The sequence below is a fragment of the Chelonia mydas genome, chromosome 7, assembly GCF_015237465.2.
Source record: "Chelonia mydas isolate rCheMyd1 chromosome 7, rCheMyd1.pri.v2, whole genome shotgun sequence".
NCBI lineage: Eukaryota > Metazoa > Chordata > Testudines > Cheloniidae > Chelonia > Chelonia mydas.
The window spans coordinates 44529969-44552666 of record NC_057853.1 but is presented as its reverse complement, the minus strand read 5'-3'; the positions used below and the strand labels follow the sequence as shown (position 1 = coordinate 44552666).

Genomic DNA, 22698 nt, shown 5'->3' with positions numbered 1-22698 from the left:
GTTACTAACCAATTGTAGTTTTGCTGTGAGAATTTTATATTTTTATACATATATACACACACTAAATATTTCCCGTCATACTGTTTAAATAAGAATATATAGTACTATAGTAAATGAAACAATGAATTCACACTACTGTTGCTCTTTTGGATAATGTTGATTGCTAATTTCGGCTCTGAACAACTGACATCTGAGTATCACAGGTGTAGACAAACCCTTAGAATAACTGAATGGTAAACTTAGCTGTTTAATGACACCCACAGTATGGGACTTTCCTGCAAGGCTGACTCAGTACAGCAACAATATATCTCATTAATAAGGAAGCTAAATAGTATACTAATTAAATGAGATTTTTTTTAAATGCTCAAGTTACAGTTTTTGTATAATCAAAAATTTCTGCCAGCCCTGCTTAGAGCCAGACCTAATAGCACTCTAGCGTTTACAATGAATATTACAAGACAAATGAGTGCCAATGTGGCCCTGTGGTATGGATGTGGGCCTGAAAGCCAGGAGCTCCTGAATTCTAGTCTTGGCTCTGTCACTGATTCAATGTGTGCCCTCAACCAATTTAGCCATGACTTAACTTCTCCCTGCTTCAGTTTCACCATATGTAAAATGGGGATAATACTCACTTCTGAACCTATACACAAGTGCTGTGCAGCTTTGATAATGCTTCTTACATATATGAAGAGATATAGTGATACATTAATATTAATTTGAAAAGTCTGTCACCTGGCAAGGGAAGGCGGAGTTTGCAAAGCTTCCAGCAGTTGGGGGAAAAATCTGGAGGTGGGTCTGACCCGGCCTCAGATGCCATGCAGGTTAAGAGGAAGTCTTGTCAGCAGCTGAGCCCGATGCAGGGAAGGAGCCATCAGCCAGGTCTTCCCCAATCCCGTCCCTTGCCCCACAGTGATTTACCTCTCTGTGGCTGCCCTGGGCACCCATAACATACTGCAGGGGAGGGTCGCATGACTGTTCTTGTGGCTTCCCTTTGCTTTCCCGTCAGAAAGTCATTTTTCTTTGGGAAATCAAAGAAATCTGCGGTGGACATAAATTCTGCATATGCGCAGTGATGCAGAATCCCCCCAGGAGTAACACTATGTACTGTAGATGGAAAATAGACTACTAGTATTCAGGCTTAATAAAGGAGCAAAGCCACACCAGCAATACATGGAGAAATTCCTTTTAAGTCAAGGGAAGTTTCATTCATGGCTCACCTGGTGTCTCTGGCCCTAATACAGCAGATACAGTAATCATAGATAAATAGACAATAAAAGAAAAGGAAAAGAAATTTTCAAATATGCAAGCTGCCTTTCTTGCTTTTTGTTCCCTTTGACAATGGGATCAGGCCAGCCATTTCTCAAAATTTTGTGTGGCCAGAAAACTTGAACCAAATGTAGCACCAAATGAAAACAAGAACATCACCAAGAAAGTTAATTTTAAAAGAAAATCAACTCAAGAAGTCTTCTCTTAATTTATTTAACACATTTTTATTTCTGAAGAGAGACAATGATTTAACTCAGAATTTATTTTGGTAGGGCTCTCTCTGTTTTCGAGCACCAATTAGGTAAGTTTTGAAGAAGCTGATGCTACGCTATAGGAAATATTTACATTTACAAACTGTGTTGAATAATCCTTCAGAGTCATTTATGGAAAAGTTCTTAAAGGTAGTCCTTGAAGTTCATGTGTTATTAAACAGAGTTATTCACACACAGATACCATAAGAATCCTTAAAATGTTGAATGATTAATCTATAAAACTCACCACTTTTGGCAGTGGAAATTTTAGACAACAGAAGAGTTGAGACCGTCCACAATTTCAGATGTAGTCAATAGCAGCCGCAAATGCTTACTACCTCTAAAAGTCACTCCCAGAATAATTTGCTAATATTATTCCACAGGTTCCCAACATGTCTCACGTACAACAATCATTTCTTAGATGGAGTAAATGGTGTGAAACACTTGTTTCTACACACGGTGGAATAAAAAACAAAGTTCTCACTGTACCTACCACATACAGCTGTTTCCAGAGGATAGCCCATTCCTGGAGCGTTGCTGTGACTTCAGTCACAACAGAATCTTCAAGTGGAACTACTGTTTCATACTGTCTGTAAAACAGAAAAATACTGTTTACAAAGGCTCTCATGAAAAGATAGAAAACAACAAAAATGACCTGAAATCCATGTAAGCAATATATATTGAAAAGAACAATTATTACAACATGCTCTCCAAAAACGGACCAATCAGACTGCCTTTCCAGGGGCTCTAAATTGAGCTCTGAAGCCCATAGGAATGTTTACATTGTTTTCTTTTTTTTTAATCAAATTTACTTTGTGACACAAAGACATTATTATTATTAATATTACAGCCAATTAAAGAAAAATAGGCACTTTGCATTTCTAATGTCTATAGTCTATTAAATGTTAAACACTTCTAAGAATTTTTAAACACAATATTCTAGCAATAGCCCTCTATTATGCTGAACACCATTACATATCTTCAGGAAGTAGCACAACTGTCACTCCATTATCTCCCTGCAAGGAACCTGCAAAGAGAGGGAGTATTTCCTAATTATATGAGGGCACTATTTAATTATCATTCTAGTAAAGTTCAATATTAGAGTCTTTCTGATTATGATGTGCTAATATCCCTTATGCGCCATCCTATGCCCATCCCACAGCCAAAGTAACCAGGTTGTGCCTGGGGAGTTCCACAGGAATGAGGTTTCTCCTCAAGACTATGCTGATCCTCTCCCCTATGTTCAGCACTCTGGCCAACAAATCCATTACTCTATGAATCCACTAGCTATGCACCTTCCTCAGCCCCGAGACCCTTTAATGCAGTGGGTTACAAAGTCTCTGTGTGGGCTTCCTGTCCACCAACTAAGGAGAAGAATCACACTAGTTCCACTGTATTCAGGGTCTTCCACACCCATAGAAGGAGAAGCAGGATTCCTCCACACCATCTGAGCACATGGTATGGTAATAATATAATGTGATTTAGTGTAATAATCTGCTTTTTATATTATCGGAGCCATCAGTTCCTTTACTTGGCCTTTTATATGGAACAAATACAAATGCTAGCTATCGTACAACAACTAGCAAGAACTATGGAAGTAAAGTGTATCTCAAGCTTCTACTATTCTAGCAATTAAAAAACAAAAAACAAAAATAATCTGTGACAGGCATCAGTGTTTCTGAAATATCAAGTGCTAGATTGTGGAATTTATTCACAGATCTGAGTAGAGGAGTGATGTAGGAGCTACACTGACTCTAAAGAAGCTCCAGGAGAAACTGCTTCAGGAGGCACAATCCCAGCACTGCAAAGAACACTAGAGGCGTGCACTCACTGCCCTTCCTCTTGGATGATACACATTTCTCCCTGCTCTCTGAATCTAGCCAGCTCTGTGAGCTTTTGCGGCGGGTAGGGCCATGGTTTCACCTACTCCTCACCAAATTTAGGCTACTTGCTGTCCCCCCCTTATGCAGGGTGTGAAAGAGAGAGAAAGAAAGCAGTCATTTCCCCCCTCACCTTCCCCTTGTGTACTCATGCTAGCTCCAAATAAATAACAGAAATTGAAGATTTATTTAAATAAAAGACTACATTTTTACATGTAAAACCAAATTCTCAAAACAAACTTTCATTTGGTTTTCCCACTATCTTTGCAACATTTAATTTTAATCCATTTATCCAAGAGTTTTATAATTGTGCCTCACTACAAACTAAAGCTAATGTTAGAAAATGGTTACAATATTGAGTCAATATGTATTTCTCTAAATACTCAGTGTGATGCTCTGTACCTCAGGGGTACACCTTACACCCCCATGTTAATCTTTATAAAATGATTGTGTGGTATCCAATGCAAAGTTTGTCATGTTGGGTGTCTTCAGAAGGCTCATAATGCACTGAGCATGGTTGTTATAGTGATGTTATAGTAATTGTTACCGTAATGTTATAGTAAGGTTATAGATTATAATTTCATGTATATAGTTACGAGGCTGAAAATGTATCCTCATGGCTTAAAGCAAGCCCATGCAAAAACTCTCCAAGAACAGAGAGGCAGTTCACACCTTGTCAGGGCATGGATGGTACAAACCCAGGACAGCCTCACAGGAACAATGGACACTGGCTTAGGCAGCAACAAAAGAATCTGTTAAACCCTTGAGGGAGTCACCCCCTTCCTTTGGGCATTTGGCACTGCAATGAGGTAATGCTCCCTGAAGGGGAGGGCGGGAAACAAAGTCAAGAGGAAAGAAAGGACATGATAAAAGGGAGAGACATTTTGCCATGCTCTCTCTCTTCCACCTACATCTACAGACACCACCACGACCAAGTGACTGAATCACTGATCAAAGGGGAGAGCCTGGCTGAAGACCCAGCCTGTGGTGAGACGCATCTAAGTTTTAAGGATACTGGAAGTGTTAAGATCAGCTTAGAATGCGTTTTGCTTTTATTTCATTTGACCAAATCTGACTTGTTATGCTTTGACTTATAATCACTTAAATCTACCTTTATAGTTAATAAATCTGTTTGTTTATTCTATCTGAAGCAATGCATTTGGTTTGCAGTGTGTCAGAGACTCCCCTTGGGAGAACAAGCTTGGTACATATCAATTTCTCTGTTAAATTGATGAATTTCTATAAGCTTGCAGCGTCTAGTTGGCATAACTGGACACTGCAAGATGAAGGTTCCTAGGGTTGTTTCTGGGACCGGAGATATTGTCCAGTGTCATTCACTTGCAAGTAGCTGGGAGCAGCTTACATGCCAGAGGCTGAGTGTGAACAGCGCAGGAGTAGCGGTTCTCACTGCAGATTTTGCCACCAATGAGCTAAAGGAGGCCGATGTACCTTACAGCAGTGGTTGGTGCACACAGTGATCAACAAATGTCTGCAAAGACTGATACAATTTTTAATGCCAGATGAAGGTGTGAGATGACCAGGTAATCACCTCACAAATTTATGAGGCAGATGCTTATGCCTTACGACCCAAGAAGTTGTCAACCTCTTATTTAATGGCATTTAACAATTTTGGATATGGCCATTTGGCCTAGTCATTATAGTGGAGTGGCAGCTTTCCTACAGTTAAAGTGGAGAGTGGCTTACTGTTTAAAAGATGACTATATTAAGTACTCTAAAATCCACATGCTGGTTCAGTTTGTCTTGCAGTTTGCCGTAAATCATAGGGGGTGCAAGGAGCACAGGGTTAGTGGTACAATTATGAGGTCATTTGAGAGAGGGGTTTTTGAGGTACAACTCCACCTAAAAAAATGTGTTTATAAAACATGGTTCTTATAACTTTTTTTTTTAATAAAACTATGGCTCTGTTCCCCCCAAATTGGTATCATCCCTTGGGATTTATCTCAGCTATTGATCAGCAACGACTGCCCCTTTGAAGAAGTAATAGTGAAAAGATACTGAGGACAGAATCTGTTACTCCAATATGGAGTAAAAGGAGTGAAATGTACATGGTGACATACTGTGGCCACTGAAACTGAGCTACACTGAAGTACTATAAGTTTGAGCTCTACCCTTGGCAGCTTTTGTGGAATGTGTGTTTTACCTGTTCATTGCCTGCAGGGGCTGCTTTTGGATACTTTGATCTGAGATCAAAAGTTTTGGTTTAAGAGCAATATTTTAAAATGCTCAAAAATCAACATGTACATCCTGATTTTAGATTTATTTTATTTATTTATTTTTACTTTAGTAGTATTATCAAGGAAAATAGCTGTGATTAAATAAAGGGGAGATGAAAGACTAGTAAACAAGGTAATATAATCATGACTCATGTTTAAGGCTAAGATTTTGTCACAGCTATTTTTACTAAAAGTCATGGACAGGTCACAGGCAATAATGAAAAATTCATGGAAGCCTGTGACCTGTCTCTGACTTTTACTAAAAATATCCATGACAAAATGAGGCACCTGGGAAGCTGTGGGAAGGCTGGGAGCTCCAGGGTCCCCCTCCACTGGAAGCTTCAAGCTGTGGGAGTCCCCCCTGCCACTGCGGTGGTGGGGGTATCCCACAGCTCCCTGCCTTCGCAGGCGGCGGAGAACCATTCAGCTCCCAGCCAGCGCTGACTGAAGTCATGGCGGTCTTTGGAAATCACAAAATCCGTGACTTCCATGACCAAATTGCAGCCTTATTCATGTTCAACCATTTCCTGTGTGACTTAGTGAGATCAAAGCAAAGCAAGTCACTGCGTCAACTGGTCAAGGGGTTAAATTATATCTAGCCCTTCTAACATGAACTGCTCATCACATTTTCAGATTCTCATAACTTTTTGGTGCAGACTTGGAAAAAGAGGGAGAATTTCAGGGGGTGCTGGTGTACAGCACTGTAAATCCATACCTCCTCCATTTCTGTCCCCTTCTTCAAAGCTTGCCCTCACTGACTCCATTTCACACAGTGCACCATTCATGCATCTTCTGCCTATCTCTTGTGAACATATCAGTCCTGGAAGGGGTCATGGAATTCAGCGTGAGAAAAAGACCACACAGTTATCATGACCGCCTCCTCCTGAATCACTGGCACCTCAAAGGAACTCTCCCCATTTTCCTTCTGCTGCGCTGTGGCCTGAAAGAAACTGCCTGTTCTGCAGGGGGAGATGAAGCACGGTGGCATTTTACTTGGCTTTTCCCCCACAGGAGGCTCCATATGGAGAAGACAAAGAAGCAAAATCTCTGTATCTGAGAACTCATGTACAAACGACCCACAATGGGGGACTAAAGAGTAGACTTTCATCCAGCACAGTGCTTGTAGCTCCCAGCTGGCTTGTCTTTTACCTGTTTTACATTCTGTAGATTAAGGCAATAGAGGATCCAAAATGGCATTTCAGCATGATACACTAGCTGTTTCTTTGGTCTGAGTCAAGGAATGATGGGGGAGCCTAGAAAGGGACGAGCTGGGAACAAAAATTCCCGTATCCTAATTGGACACCATGTGTCTGATGGACCAAATACACAAACACCCATCTATCTGTACCAATGGTGATCATGCCCCAGGTAAATAATGTGTATAACTCTGCACTGGCTTTTGTATGAATTCCTTGATTTTAAAGGTTTGCATGGGTATATCTGAAGGAAGAGCAGGGACCTGAGAGTCTTGTAATTAATAATCCCATTCTTAATGTGTTTGAAAAGTTCATATTTGCCTCTGACAAATTATTTTCTATAGTCCATTTATCATTTTAGTGTGCCTTCAGGATCCCTGTTAAAGAAGTTTCTTTATCAGCCTATAAAACACTTAGAATAATGTTGCTTTTTATGTGGAACCGAGATCATAAACAATAAGTCAAAGATCAGATCAGTGGCTTGCACTGAAAATGTACACCAAATGGAGAATCAAAACGATTGCCTGTTGGCAACAACTTGAGAACTGGGAATCAGGAAAGCTGAAAATCATCTACTTTCTGTTGGGCTCTTCGTAAAATGTCACTGAACTACAAAAGAGGGGTTGAAAAATAACCCAGTATATGTTAAAGAAATCTTCTGGAGGTAGAAAAAAACCCAGACAATATTGTCTTACGTGAGAATAGGTAAATAATAATTTCACTGAATCTAAAGAAAACTTTTCCTAAAGATTCTTTTTAGAAAATGGTTTGAAAGCTTCTTTCATTACTGACAAGAAAGTACATTCTGCTAGATTAACTCTAACCTTCGAGTATGTGGTTGAATTTAAAGAGAGTGCATAACAGGATTACAGTTAAACCATTGAAGCATCATGGCTCAGATTCCTATAAGCTTGCATTCTTCTATACACTACGTCTACACTTTCAATGAAATGTCATGTTGTGTCTGTCTAAATCTCAAACTGGTCAAATGTCCTGCTGTACAATTTAATAAAGGTCTTTACTGGTCTACTTTATAACACCATAAACATTTTTTTAATCTGTAAATTGCATTTCTTCAATGGACAAGGTCAGACTCTAAATAGACAGGTTTTCACGTACGTCACACTTGAACAAGCATGAGTAACTAATGTTTAAATTCCAATGCAGGTTGTCTTGAGGCTCCCTTTAGCTTCCCCAGCCTTGAATGCCAGAATGTTTCTAATGAAATACACTTACAAGCTGGGCATTGAAAGAAACTAAGCTAAAATAAAACTGGGTACAAAAAGAAATAGTTCTCACTAAAGATTAGTTAAAGGGAACTTTTATCCAGAAACTGTAAGTTACGATATACTGTGTCTGTCTTTAGATATTGTTGGGATTCTCTCCAAGACCCTTTCTACTCAGTTTACAGATGTTTATCAGAAACAGGGCACTAATAAGTGATAACTATAATTATGGGTATTGGATCAGTTAGTGAGCATATTTTTGGAAGACATTGTTTTAAAAATCCATACTACATTAAATATTATACAAAAAACCTAGAGATATTAAACTGGATGCCTTTTACAGATTTAAAACTAAATTAATAATTTGCAAATAAGCAGTAACAACTGAGGATTATAAGAGACTTGCAGCCTCCCTGAGGAAAAAAACACAGATAGGAATTCAGTGTACTATATACATTATATTCCATCCTAAAAGTACATTAAAAGAACATTAAAATAGCAATATCAAGCCTTCAAAAGTTAGGAAATGCCAGTATTAAGACCACCCATGCAATCTTAATTCTGCCCCCTTGTAACTATGCATTACAATACAATCTTTAATTACACACTCACATAGGACCCCTGCCTCCTTCAGTGAATGGGTACTTATTCAACACTTCTTTTTAGTCTCCATATTCAGTGTAGAGCCCCAGGCCTTATTTAACAGATACTATCCAAATCCTGCACCGAACACAAAATATTAATTTACTAATGGGCATTTCTGTAGTATTCTCATCACAGTAACTGAGTGCTTCTCAAACATTAATGAATTTGTCTTTGCAACACCTCTGTGAGATTAGATAGTATAATCCCCTACATTTTACAGATGAGAAACTGAGGCACAAAATGATTAAGGCCAGAACTGTCAAAACTGTCCACTAATATTGGGCGTCCAACTACAGGCAACTAAGGCCTGATTTTCAAAAGCACTTAGCACTTTAGAGCACTTTATATGTTCAAAGCACAGCTCCAATCAACTTCGGTTGCAATTGAGAGTGCTCAGCAATTGTGTAAATCTGGCCCCAGATGTCTCTGTGACACAAAGGACCATTAGTGGTTTACAGTAACTCCTCACTTAAAGTCGTCCCGGTAAACGTTGTTGCATTGTTACGTTGCTGATCAATTAGAGAACATTCTCATTTAAAGTTGCGCAATGCTCCCTGTCGTTTGGCAGCTGCCTGCTTTGTCCACTGCTTGCTGGAAGAGCAGCCCGTTGCAGCTAGTTGGTGGGGACTTGGAACCAGGGTGGACTGGCAGCTCCCCTATCAGTTCCCTGTTTCCCTAAGTTCCCTGTGCGGCAGCCGCCCAGCAGGCTATCAATTGCCAACAGTTCAGCTGTGCCCCCGCCCCCCACCATGTGCTGCTCTTGCCCTCTGCCTTGGAGCTACTCCCCAGAGCCTCCTGCTTGCTGTGCAGGGGGCAGGGGAGGGAGGGGAGGCAAGAGGAAGGCTAATGTCAGGGTGTCCCCCTCCCCCCGACTCCTGCACCCTGCTTACCCCATTGCCATAGAGCTGGGGGAGAAGGAGTGCACGACAGGGCTCAGGACGGAGGGAGCTTCCTGGCAGCAGCTTCTTTCTCAACTTGCTGATCTACTTAAAAAGGTAGTGTACTTAGAGTGGGATCAGCGTATTTAAAGGGGCAATGCGCATCTCTCTCTCGGTGTGTGTCTCTGTCTGCCATGTTGTCTCCCCTCCCTCCATTCGTGCTGCCTTGTAGAGTGTTAGGCTACATTAACAACAATGGGTTAACCCTTGAGGGCTCAGCTGACTGCTAGTTCATCATTTAGCAGTAAGGCATTCCCTGGGAAATATTCCACCCTCTGAATTCACCACCTCAACAAAGCTTCACAATCATCATCACTGTGTACCAGTATTAAATTGTTTGTTTAAAACTTATAGTGTGTGTGTGTATGTGTGTGTGTACTCTTTTGTATGGTGAAAAAAATTTCCCTGGAACCTAACCCCCCCCATTTACATTAATTCTTATGGGAAATTGGATTCGCTTAACATCGTTCCACTTTAAGTCGCATTTTTCAGAAACATAACTACAACGTTAAGCAAGGAGTTACTGTACTACTGTGTGTTAGCAACTCGTCAGACCTGACATATTCACTACACCTAACACACTGTTGTCATGATAGATACTCAAAACATGGTATGCAGTATCTCACTGGAAAACTACTAACTCACTGATCATCAATATTCTTGCACGATGTATGTATGGGGCATGTGCAAATTTATAAATATGTGCTAGAATTATGTTATTAAAATGTGTTTGGCAAGCATTGCATAATCCCAGTCTGCTTTAGACAAAAGAATGCGTATATGCTTGTCTGACAATCTTGATCATCAGGAAGAGACAATGCAAATACATTTACATATAAGCTAACAAAACCATCAAGCTAAGAAGTGGAGGGAAGACAGCATGTCATCTATACCCCACTAGGAGAGACCATCTTAATCTGAGAATACATTTCAAAGGTTTACTGGTCTATAAAGACAGGGAGTCTGAACCTCAAATGATAAGCAATTAAATATACTGATTTTATACGAAATAAAAGTGCATCAATTAAGGTCTTTTAAGAAAGCCTATGACACAATGGTGATTCATATCACGGTGAAATGAGGAATTATGGATACTTACTGATATTATGCTTCAAAGTCTGTGACCAAACACAAGGAAAAACTAGTTTTCTCCTACACAGGAAGGATCTGTCTCCAATGTAAATTGAACATTATGGAATCAAAATAATTGAAGCCCTATTTACATAAGAATCAGCAGGGGCATGGGAAGTCAACAGGAAGGGAAGAACAGCAAGAAGCCTTCCTTTCTTTTGTAACAGGCTCAATGAACTTTGGGAGACATCAGCAGAAACAGAAAGCCATTTTGGTATGCATTACTGGGCAGATACGAGAGGCCAGAGTTCTTGTACATCTAAGAAAAGTGAATCCTTCAACTAAGGAGGTTGAAGTCTCTGGGAACTCAATTTAGATGAGAAACCTGCTTAGGCAAAGATTGTAACTTGCTGAAATTAAATTTCAGTCTTAGAAGGGTATTTTTACTTTTTTTGTTGGTAGCCCTTTATTCCTTATACTTGGTATCTCTTAATCCTACATCTTTTTGTTAAATAAACTTTTACTTTTACTATAAACCAATTCAGTGCACCAGTTAAGTGAACAGGCTGCAGTATATTTTGTCTTTAAAAAAGCAACAAACTTAATAACTATTATGAATGTTTCAGGAAAGGGCTGGACACTGCAGGGAGACATCTCTGGGGGCCTCGGGTGTTGGGGTTCACTGTTTGTTACCTGCAAGGTAAGCTTTGAACTGGCAGAATCCTGAAGGATAAGGCCCCATTGTCATGGAGGGACACAGTGAGAAAGGAACCCGTCACCCACCTTAACCCTAAGTAAACTAGACTTAAGATAACTAAAAGTAAAAATGAAATAACTATTTACAATTATTTAAAGATAAATGTCAAGTGAAAGAAGAGAATACAGACTCAGGAGTATCTGATCCCAGACCGTGAGCTGTAGAAAAGGAACTGAAGAGGTAGTTGGTCCACAATGCCATCTATGCCAGTGGTTTTCAACATGAGAAGGCATGTAGGAATACATTAACAGACACTGCTACTGAAGAACTTTTGGTCCCAAGTGAACAGAGTGCATGCATACCCCACAGAGAATACGCAGAGGGACCAGTACCTGAAAAAGAACAACAGCTGAGCCTTTTAGATGTATTGATGTGAAGCCTCTCTAAATAAGGATTTTGTAGTGCGATGAATTATCAAGACTGATATCAAGCAAGTGAAAGAAGTATGGGCTATAAGGTGGATAGAAAGTTGGCTAGATTGTCGGGCTCAACGGGTAGTGATCAATGGCTCCATGTCTAGTTGGCAGCCGGTATCAAGTGGAGTGCCCCAAAGGGTCGGTCCTCGGGCTGGTTTTGTTCAATATCTTCATTAATGATCTGGAGGATGGTGTGGATTGCACCCTCAGCAAGTTTGCAGATGACACTAAACTGGGAGGAGAGGTAGATACGCCAGAGGACAGGGATAGGATACAGAGGAACCTAGACAAATTAGAGGATTGGGCCAAAAGAAATATGATGAGGTTCAACAAGGACAAGTGCAGAGTCCTGCACTTAGGACGGAAGAATCCCATGCACCACTACAGACTAGGGACCAAATGGCTCGGCAGCAGAAAAGGACCTAGGGGTTACAGTGGACGAGAAGTTGGATATGAGTCAACAGTGTGCCCTTGTTGCCAAGAAGTCCAATGGCATTTTGGGATGTATACGTAGGGGCACTGCCAGCAGATCGAGGGACGTGATCGTTCCCCTCTATTTGACATTGGTGAGGCCTCATCTGGAGTACTGTGTCCAGTTTTGGGCCACACACTACAAGAAGGATGTGGAAAAATTGGAAAACGTCCAGCGGAGGGCAACAAAAATTATTAGGGGACTGGAACACATGACTTATGAGGAGAGGCTGAGGGAACTGGGATTGTTTAGTCTGCAGAAGAGAAGAATGAGGGGGGATTTGATAGCTGCTTTCAACTACCTGAAAGGGGGTTCCAAAGAGGATGGATCTAGACTGTTCTCAGTGGTAGCTGATGACAGAACAAGGAGTAATGATCTCAAGTTGCAGTGGGGGAGGTTTAGGTTGGATATTAGGAAAAACTTTTTCACTAGGAGGGTGGTGAAACACTGGAATGAGTTACTTAGGGAGGTGGTGGAATCTCCTTCCTTAGATATTTTTAAGGTCAGGCTTGAGAAAGCCCTGGCTGGGATGATTTAGTTGGGGATTGGTCCTGCTTTGAGCAGGGGGTTGGACTAGATGACCTCCTGAGGTCCCTTCCAACCCTGATATTCTATGATTCTATGATGGGAAAGAAGTGAGAACTCATCTTAGAACTGCCTAGCTCCAAACCATACACACAATGAACTAGGACAGCAGTTCTCAAACTTTAGCAACCCGAGGACCCCCATTTTGATTTAAATATTTTTGCGAATCCCCGCTCAACCTCATGTCCTGTCCCCACTCCACCCCTTTCCCCAAGATCCCACCCCTGCCCCACCTCTTCCCGCTCCTGTCCCACCCATCCCTCCTCTTCCCCCACCCCCAAGTACGCCCCATCCCCGTGCCTCCTGCACGCTGCCGAACAGCTGTTCCCTGACATGCAGGAGGCACTGGGAGGGAGGGGGAGGAGTTGATCAGCAGGGCTGGCAGTTCCAAACATGATTTCACCCCTTCCCCTGAGAGCACTCCATCCCTGCTCCTCCCACTCTCTCCCAGCGCCTCCTGCAAGCCCCTGAACAGCTGTTCCCTGGCGTGCAGGAGGTCCTGGGAGGGAGCGGGAGGAATTGAGGGAGGGATGCGGAGTAGTTGATCAGCGGGGCCCGCGGATCCCATGGGGTACCCTCGCAGACCCCAGTTTGAGAACCGCTGAACTAGGATATCAGTGTGCTGGTTTGGAATGCAGGAATGGGATCCCTCCCTCTATCAGATCCTTCCTACATCTCCCATAATATCTTCTTGGCTGGCTGGGAGAAATTCTGATGATTAAGGAGTGTGCAATGCAGAGTTATAAATTCAGAAAAATTGCGACTTTTGGTGCCTCAAGATTTTGGTGCTCAATTTGAATCTCTTTTCAGAAAGTGCTGAGCACCTGCCCTCTGAAACCAGGCCCTTTCATGGTGTCTCAAATTGGTCACTGAAAACTTGGAAGCACCCCAAATCACTAGACACTTCCGAAAATCTTGGCCAATATTGCCACAGCACACCTAACACTGAGGTCCAGATCCTCAAAGGCATTTAGGCACCTAATTCCCATTGAAATCAGTGGGAGTTAGGTTCCTAAATATCTTTTGAGGATATCTGCCACAATCCCTTACATCTCTGCATTACAATAAGGTTTTAGATTATATGATGGCACAATGTCTATACACAATCAAAATGCTACATACAATACAGGCATGTACGTTGACAGAAAAGTGATACCATGGAGCAACCATTCAATCATGATTAAGACATCTTAGTGGTCGTGGTCCTGGATTTGCAATGTTTATTTTGGGGATAATTACAACATTCTTTGAATTTTTTTTATCCCATGTTACCTGATGTGTACTCTCAACTTTCACTTTAGTTTAATATAGGTTTTTGTCTGTGAATAGTAACTAGATTCCTACTCTTGGATCTCAACTCCCTAGCATAAGAAAGGCTGGAACTCCCCTAGATCTCAACGACCTGAAGTACCAGTAGGCAAGATATTTGGCCTTCTGAAATCACCCACCAATACCTCAGTGCCTTCTAGAACGTGCTACTTTTATATTCCTTTCTGAACACAGCTAAGAAGCCCCCTTATGCGACTGCAGCCATTTAGGTTAGTTCCAGCTCTCTGTTGCTCTTATTACTGGCTTTGTTTTGGACACTGTTTCTGTATCCCTTGATTGTTTTGCCCTGCACTCATACAGTTCCTCAATATGCCAGAGCAGTTCTTCACTGCAATGATCTCCAGCATTTCTGTAGCTCAGTCTTAGTTGCTAACGCCTCATGGAAGCAAGGAGATGTTGCCTTCAATGGTTCATACGTCGATTTTGCTGCTTTGTGGGTCACTGATCTCATTTCAGAGTGGTAGCCGTGTTAGTCTGTATCAGCAAAAACAATGAGGAGTCCTTGTGGCACATTAGAGACTAACACATTTATTTGGGCTTTTGTGGGCTAGAACCCACTTCATCACGAAAGCTTATGCCCAAATAAATGTGTTAGTCTCTAAGGTGCCACAAGGACTCCTCATTGTTTTTACTGATTTGATTGTTTCCTTCGGAAGTTTATATTTCTTTGGTACATAACACCACCCAATGCACAGATTTTTTTTCAGCCTGTAATGGTTCAACAGCCTGATACTTACTTTGAAGTGTCAAGTCCCCCTTCTAAGTTATTAGCTTAGTTACTTTCTCTTGAAACATGTAATGTCAACAAAATATTGCATGAAAGGGGTCATAGAACAGCAAGGTCTTCTGTTCCCAAGTTTTGACTGTGTACAGCTGATCAAATTTTTAAAGATGTGCCCTGAGTTATTGTATATTAATATCAAACTCTGCTCCTAGATGACAATACCTAGACTTCATCATCAGGACACTCTTTTACACACACAAAGTAAAATTTTCAAAAGTGTCTGCCTATGTCCCTTTTGAAAAAAAGGGGGACTTTGGATCTTTGATGCTTTTGAAAATGATACTCCTAGTTCAATTTTCAGAAGTAACTTAAGCACTTAGGAGGCTAAGAATCATTAGAAGTAACTGAAGGTCTGATCATAGCAAAATAAGAGGTGCTAGCTGCATATCTGTGCTCCCTTAGCATACTATAATCAATCAAAGTGAGCCCATGTAAGTTAGAGAACAGTGAGTAGGGAGTGTGAATGGTTTCTTAAAAGTGTACATATTACTGATGACATCATCCATATGTTACTTTTCCAGTGCACAACCAGAGGAGTGTAAACACAGTCATTTTTGTTCTTCCAATATTAAAAATAAAATTGGGACATTGATAAATGGAGGACAGAACCCCACAGAATGACATTTGATTTTCAAGGTTCAAAGAGTATCATTAGGACCCTACCAAATTTACAGTCCATTTTGATCAATTTCACTCTCACAGGATTTTTAAAATCATAAATTTCATGATTTCAGCTATTTAAATCTGAAATTTCATGGTGTTGTAATTGTAGGAGTCATGACCCAAAAAGGAGTTGGGGGTGGGGGCGGTCACAAGGTTATTGTATGGGGGGTTGCGATATGCTACTCTTACTTCTGTGCTGCTGCAGGTGGCGGCAGTGCTGCCTTCAGAGCTGGGCAGCTGGAGCGTGGCAGCTGCTAGCTGGGAGCCCAGATTTGAAGGCAGAGCCACCACCAGCAACAGCACAGAAGTAAGGATGGCATGGTATGGTATTGACACCCTTACTTCTGTGCTGCTGCCTGCAGAGCTGGGTCCTCAGTCAGCAGCCGCCACTCTCCAGCCACCCAGCTCTGAAGGCAGCAAAGCAGAAATGAGGGTGGCATGGTATGGTATTGCCACCCTTACTTCTGCATCGCTCCTGGCGGGGCACTACCTTCAGAGCTGGGCCCCGTGCAAACAGCCGCTGCTCTCCAGCCACCCAGCTCTGAAGACAGCGCAGAAGAAAGGGTGGCAATACTGCAACCCCCCTAAAATAACCTTCCAACCTCCCTGCAACTCCCTTTTGGGTCAGGACCCCCAATTTGGGAAAGGCTGGTCTCTCCATGAAATCAGTATAGTATAGGGTAAAAGCACACAAAAGACTGGATTTTACGGGGAGAGACCAGATTTCACAGTCTGTGAGGCATTTTTCATGGCTGTGAATTTGGTAGAGCCCTAAGTATCATACACAACAAGAAAGAAAAAATAATAAATTTGAGGGGGGGAGTTTTTGACAATATCCCTTCAAAATTCCAACCAGATCATTTCTCAGATTCTCTCCATTTACACAAATGAGGCAACTTCTTAATAATCAAGAAAAATACTCACCCTCTGTTACTGACGATTGCCTTTTTCAAGTGAATATAGTTAGCAGGAAAGATCCCCTGCAAGAGAGAATAATAATTCTACTTGTCAGAAAAATACAATTATAGCTCTGAACAGTTTTCATTCTAACAAAATTAGCAAACATTTGATAATTGTCAACTTTCCAATTTCATCTATAGTGTGAAACAAGCTATCACTGTCAAAATCAATATTCAAATGATAGTAACATCAGATGGCTTCAATTTATCTCAGAATAGGACAGTATGTTGATTTGACAATTATGTAAGTTATATAACCGTTCATTCTCGGAAAAAAAAACTTCATTATGGGGAAGTTTTGTGAATGTATCCAACAAAAATATCACAGCAAACAGATCAAAACATCTGAAAGCACTGTAACTCTAAAAAGTAACTTTTAAAAATCATTAATTTTCTAGTTTGAAATAGAATACTGCGCTCCAACAATACTTTCTATTTTTTCCTCTTTGCTCTTTACAAGAGTTTCAATTTTTGCTGTTGAGTTAATTCAAAGCATATTTATGCTGTTATCTGTTGTGGTTTCTCTGACTGTCAGATTGTGGACTTAATCCTCAGAATTAAACTGCTTTCCTTCACACTCCACCCCTGAAAATGTATCATCCCTCTTTTTGTCCTCTGATCTTGACAATTCCTAAGTGGAGTACTTTGCATGTGTCCTTATTGAATTCCATCATATTTACTTCAGACCATTTCTCCAGTTTATCCAGATCATTTTGAATTTTAATCTTATCCTTCAAAGCACTTGCAACCCCTCCCAGCTTGGTATCATCTGCAAACTTTATAAGTGTACTCTCTATGCCAGGGGTGGGCAAACTTTTTTGCCCGAGGGCCACATCTGGGTGGGGAAATTGCATGCAGGGCCATGAATGTAGGGCTGGGGCAGGGGTGTGGGAGAGTGTGTGGGATGTGGTGCGGTGTGCAGGAAGGGGCTCAGGGCAAGGGGTTGGGGCAGAGGAGGGGTGCGGGGCATATGAGGGGGCTCAGGGAAGAGTGTTTGGGTGCAGGAGGGGGTGCAAGGTGCAGCAGGGGGCTTAGGGCAGGGGGTTGGGGTGCAGGAGGGGTGCAGGGTGCAGCAGGGGGCTCAGGGCAGGGAGTTGGGGAGTAGGGTGCAGGAGGGGTTCGGAGCCCAGGCTCCGGCCCGGTGCCATTTACCTGGAACAACTCCAGGGTGGCAGTGGCACGCACTGGGCTCAGGGCAGGCTCCCTGCCTGCCTGCCCTGGCCCCGTGCCACTCCCAGAAGCAGTCAGCACCACGTCCCTGCGGCCCCTGGGGGAGGGGAAGCAGAGGGCTCCGTGCACTGCCCTTGCCTGTGGATACCTCCCCCGAAGCTCCCATTGGCTGCTGTTCCCCATTCCTGGCCAAGGGGAGCTGCAGGGGGCGGTGCCTGCAGGCGAGGGCAGCACACTGAGCCCTCTGCCCTCCCTCCCCAGGGGCCGCAGGGACGTGGTGCTGGCTGCTTCTGGGAGCGGCGCGAGGCTCTCAGCACTATGGAGGTGGCAATCCTGCGAGCCAGATCCAAAGCTCTGACAGGCCGGATCTGGCCACTGCCATAGTTTGTCCACCTCTGCTCTAGGCCATTAACTAAAGCATTGATGAAGATATTGAACAGAACCAGACCAAGAACTTCCAGCATGACTGTGAACTACTGATAACTAGTCTCTGGGAACAGTTTTCTGACCAGTTTTGCACCCACCTTATAGTAGCTCCATCGAGGTTGCATTTACCTAGTTTGTTTATGAGAAGGTCATGCGAGACAGTATCAAAAACTTTACTAACGTCAAGATATACCACATCTACCACTTCCCCCCCATTCACAAGGCTTATTATCCTGTCAAAGTAAGCTATCAGGTTGGTTTGACACGATTTGTTCTTGACATATCCATGCTGACTTATTTATCACCTTATTATGTTTGCAAATTGATTGCTTAATTATATGTTCCATTATCTTTCCGTGTACAGAAGTTAAGGTGACTGGTCTGTAATTCCCCAGGTTGTCCTTATTTCCCTTTTTATAGATTGGCACTATATTTGCCCTTTTCCAGTCTCCTGGAATCACTCCTGTCTTCCATGACTTTTCAAAAATAATCGCTAATGGCTCAATATCTCCTCAGTCAGTTCCGTAAGTATTCAAGGATGCATTTCATCAGGCCCTGGTGACTTGAAAACATCTAATTTGTCTAAGTAATTTTAACTTGTTCTTTCCCTATTTTAGCCTCTTCTGATCCTACCTCATTCTCACTGGCACTCACTATGTTAGACATCCAATTACCACCAACATTCTTGGTGAAAACCGAAACAAAAAAGTCATTAAGCACCCGTGCCATTTCCACGTTTCTTGTTATTGTTTTCCCCCTACCATTGAGTAATGGGCCTACCCTCTCCTTGGTCTTCCTCTTGCTTCTAATGTATCTGTAGAATGTTTTCTCGTTACCCTTTATGTCTCTAGCTAGTCTGATCTCCTTTTGTGCTTTGGCCTTTCTAATTTTGTCCGTACATACTTGTTATTTTTTTATATTCATCCTTTGTAATGTGACCTAATTTCCACTTTTTGTACCACTTTTTTTTGATTTTTAGATCATTGAAGATCTCCTGGTTAAGCCAGGGTGATCTCTTGCCACACTTCTTATCTTTCCTAAGCAGTGGGATAGTTTTCTCTTTTGCCCTTACTAACAGAGGTACCAACTTTCCTTGGCACCAGTGGGTGCTTGCGCCCCCAGGCCCTGGCCCGACTCCGCCCCCTCCCTGCCCCTATTGGACCGCTCCCCAAATTCCTGCTTCAGCCCCGCCTCTTCCCCAAGCATGTCATGTTCCTCCTCCTCACCCCTCCGAGCACTTGCCGCGCAAAACAGCTGTTCTGCAGCGCAAGCACTGGGAGGGAGGCGGGAGAAGCAGGACGTGGCGGCGTGCTAAGGGTAGGCGGAAGCAAGCTTGGGTGGGGAGGCAGAACAGGGAGCTGCCGGTGGGTGCAGGGCACCCACCAATTTTTCCCCATGGGTGCTCCAGCCCCAGAGTACCCACAGAGTCAGTGCCTACACTTAATAATGTCTGTTGGGAAAAACTGCCAACTGTCTTCAATTGTTTTTCCCCTTAGACTTGCTTCCAATGGGATCTTACCTATGGAGTTCGCTAAAGTCTGCCTTCTTGAAATCCATTATCTTTATTTTGCTGTTTTCCCTCCTACCATTCCTTAGAATCATGAACTCTACCATTTCATGTCAGTAGGGGAACACTTCAATCTCCCTGGACATTCTATAATAGATTTAAAAGCAGCCATACTTCAAAAAAAAAAAAAGTCAAAAACAGACTTCAAAGAGAAACTGCAGAGCTACAATTCATTTGCAAATTTAACACCATTAATTTGTGCTTGAATAGGGACTGGAAGTGGCTGGCTCACTACAAAAGCAAATTTTCCCTCCATTGATACTGACACCTCCTCATCATAGAATATCGGGGTTGGAAGAGACCTCAGGAGGTCATCTAGTCCAACCCCCTGCTCAAAGCAGAATCAATCCCCAACTAAATCATCCCAGCCAGGGCTTTCTCAAGCCTGACCTTAAAAACCTCTAAGGAAGGAGATTCCACCACCACCCTAGGTAACCCATTCCAGTGCTTCACCACCCTCCTAGTGAAAAAGTTTTTCCTAATATCCAACCTAAACTCCCGCACTGCAACTTGAGACCATTACTCCTCGTTCTGTCATCTGGTACCACTGAGAACAGTCTAGATCCATCCTCTTTGGAACCCCTTTCAGGTAGTTGATAGCAGCTATCAAATCCCCCTTCATTCTTCTCTTCTGCAGACTAAACAATCCCAGTTCCCTCAGCCTCTCCTCATAAGTCATCTGCTCCAGGCCCCTAATCACTTTTGTTGCCCTTTGCTGGACTCTTCCCAATTTTTCCACATCCTTCTTGTAGTGTGTGGCCCAAAACTGGACACAGTACTCCAGATGAGGCCTCACCAATGTTGAATAGAGGGGAACGATCACGTCCCTCGATCTGCTGGCAACGTCCCTACTTATACAGCCCAAAATGCTATTAGCCTTCGTGGCAACAAGGGCAGACTGTTGACTCATATCCAGCTTCTCGTCCACTATAACCCCTAGGTCCTTTTCTGCAGAACTGCTGCCTAGCCATTCGGTCCCTAGTCTGTAGCGGTGCATGGGATTCTTCCGTCCTAAGTGCAGGACTCTGCACTTGTCCTTGTTAAACCTCATCAGATTTCTTTTGGCCCAATCCTCTAATTTGTCTAGGTCCCTCTGTATCCTACCTACCACTCCTCCCAGTTTAGTGTCATCTGAAAACTTGCTGAGGGTGCAGTCCACACCATCCTCCAGATCATTAATGAAGTTATTGAACAAAACCAGCCCCAGGACAGACCCTTGGGGTACTCCACTTGATACAGGCTGCCAACTGGACATGGAGCCATTGATCACTACCCGTTGAGCCTAACAATCTAGCCAGCTTTCTATCCACCTTATAGTGCATTCATCCAGCCCATACTTCTTTAACTTGCGGACACGAACGCTGTGGGAGACCGTATCAAAGTCTTTGCTAAAGTCAAGGAATAACACATCCACTGCTTTCCCCTCATCCACAGAGCCAGTTATCTCATCACAGAAGGCAATTAGATTAGTCAGGCATGACTTGCCCTTGGTGAATCCATGCTGACTGTTCCTGATCACTTTCCTCTCCTCTAAGTGCTTCAGAATTGATTCCTTGAGGACCTGCTCCATGATTTTTCCAGGGACCAAGGTAAGGCTGACTGGCCTGTAGTTCCCCGGATTCTCCTCCTTCAATTTTTTAAAGATGGCACTATGTTAGCCTTTTTCTAGTCATCCGGGACCTCCCCCGAATGCCATGAGTTTTCAAAGATAATGGCCAATGGCTCTGCAATCACATCCGCCAACTCCTTTAGCACCTTTGGATGCAGTGCATCCAGCCCCATGGACTTGTGCTCGTCCAGCTTTACTAAATAGTCCTGAACCACTTCTTTCTCCACAGAGGGCTGGTCACCTCCTCCCCATACTGTGCTGCCCAGTGCAGTAGTCTGGGAGCTGACCTTGTTCGTGAAGATGGAGACAAAAAAAACATGGAGTACATTAGCTTTTTCCACATCCTCTGTCACTAGGTTGCCTCCCTCATTCAGTAAGGGGCCCACACTTTCCTTGACCACCTTCTTGTTGCTAACATACCTGAAGAAACCCTTCTTGTTACTCTTAACATCCTTTGCTAGCTGCAACTCCAAGTATGATTTGGCCTTCCTGATTTCACTCCTGCATGCCTGAGCAATATTTTTATACTCCTCCACAGTCATTTGTCCAATCTTCCACTTCTTGTAAGCTTCTTTTTTGTGTTTAAGATCAGCAAGGATTTCACTGTGAAGCCAAGCTGGTTGCCTGCCATATTTACTATTCTTTCTACGCATTGGGATGGTTTGTTCCTGCAACCTCAATAAGGATTCTTTAAAATACAGCCAGCTCTCCTGGACTCCTTTCCCTTTCCTGTTATTCTCCCAGAGGATCCTGCCCATCAGTTCCCTGAGGGAGTCAAAGTCTGCTTTTCTGAAGTCCGGGGTCTGTATTCTGCTGCTTTCCTTTCTTCCTTGTGTCAGGATCCTGACCTCGACCATCTCATGGTCACTGCCTCCCAGGTTCCCATCCACTTTAGCTTCCCCTACTAATTCTTCCCGGTTTGTGAGCAGCCAGTCAAGAAGAGCTCTGCCCCTAGTTGGTTCCTCCAACACTTGCACCAGGAAATTGTCCCCTATACTTTCCAAAAATTTCCTGGATTGTCTGTGCACTGCTGTATTGCTCTCCCAGCAGATATCAGGGTGTTTGATGTCCTCCATGAGAACCAGGGCCTGCGATCTAGTAACTTCTGCTAGTTGCCAGAAGAAAGCCTCGTCCACCTCATCCCCCTGGTCTGGTGGTCTATAACAGACTCCCACCACGACATCACCCGTGTTGCTCACACTTCTAAACTTAATCCAGAGACTCTCAGGTTTTTCTGCAGTTTCATCCCGGAGC

General features: G+C 42.9%; 1 protein-coding gene across 10 annotated transcripts in view; it reads right to left on the bottom strand.

Moving 5' to 3' along the window:
- Positions 1 to 22698, bottom strand: part of DOCK3 (dedicator of cytokinesis 3) — a 604430-nt gene that overhangs the window by 419065 nt on the left and 162667 nt on the right. For all 10 annotated transcript variants that reach the window (XM_043550359.1, XM_043550357.1, XM_043550356.1 and 7 more), the window contains exons 4-5: positions 16638 to 16693; positions 2011 to 2107 (exon numbers count right to left, since the gene is read on the bottom strand). In XM_043550359.1, the coding sequence (XP_043406294.1) occupies positions 2011 to 2107; positions 16638 to 16693 (153 nt within the window). The remainder of the gene's footprint in view (positions 1 to 2010; positions 2108 to 16637; positions 16694 to 22698) is intronic.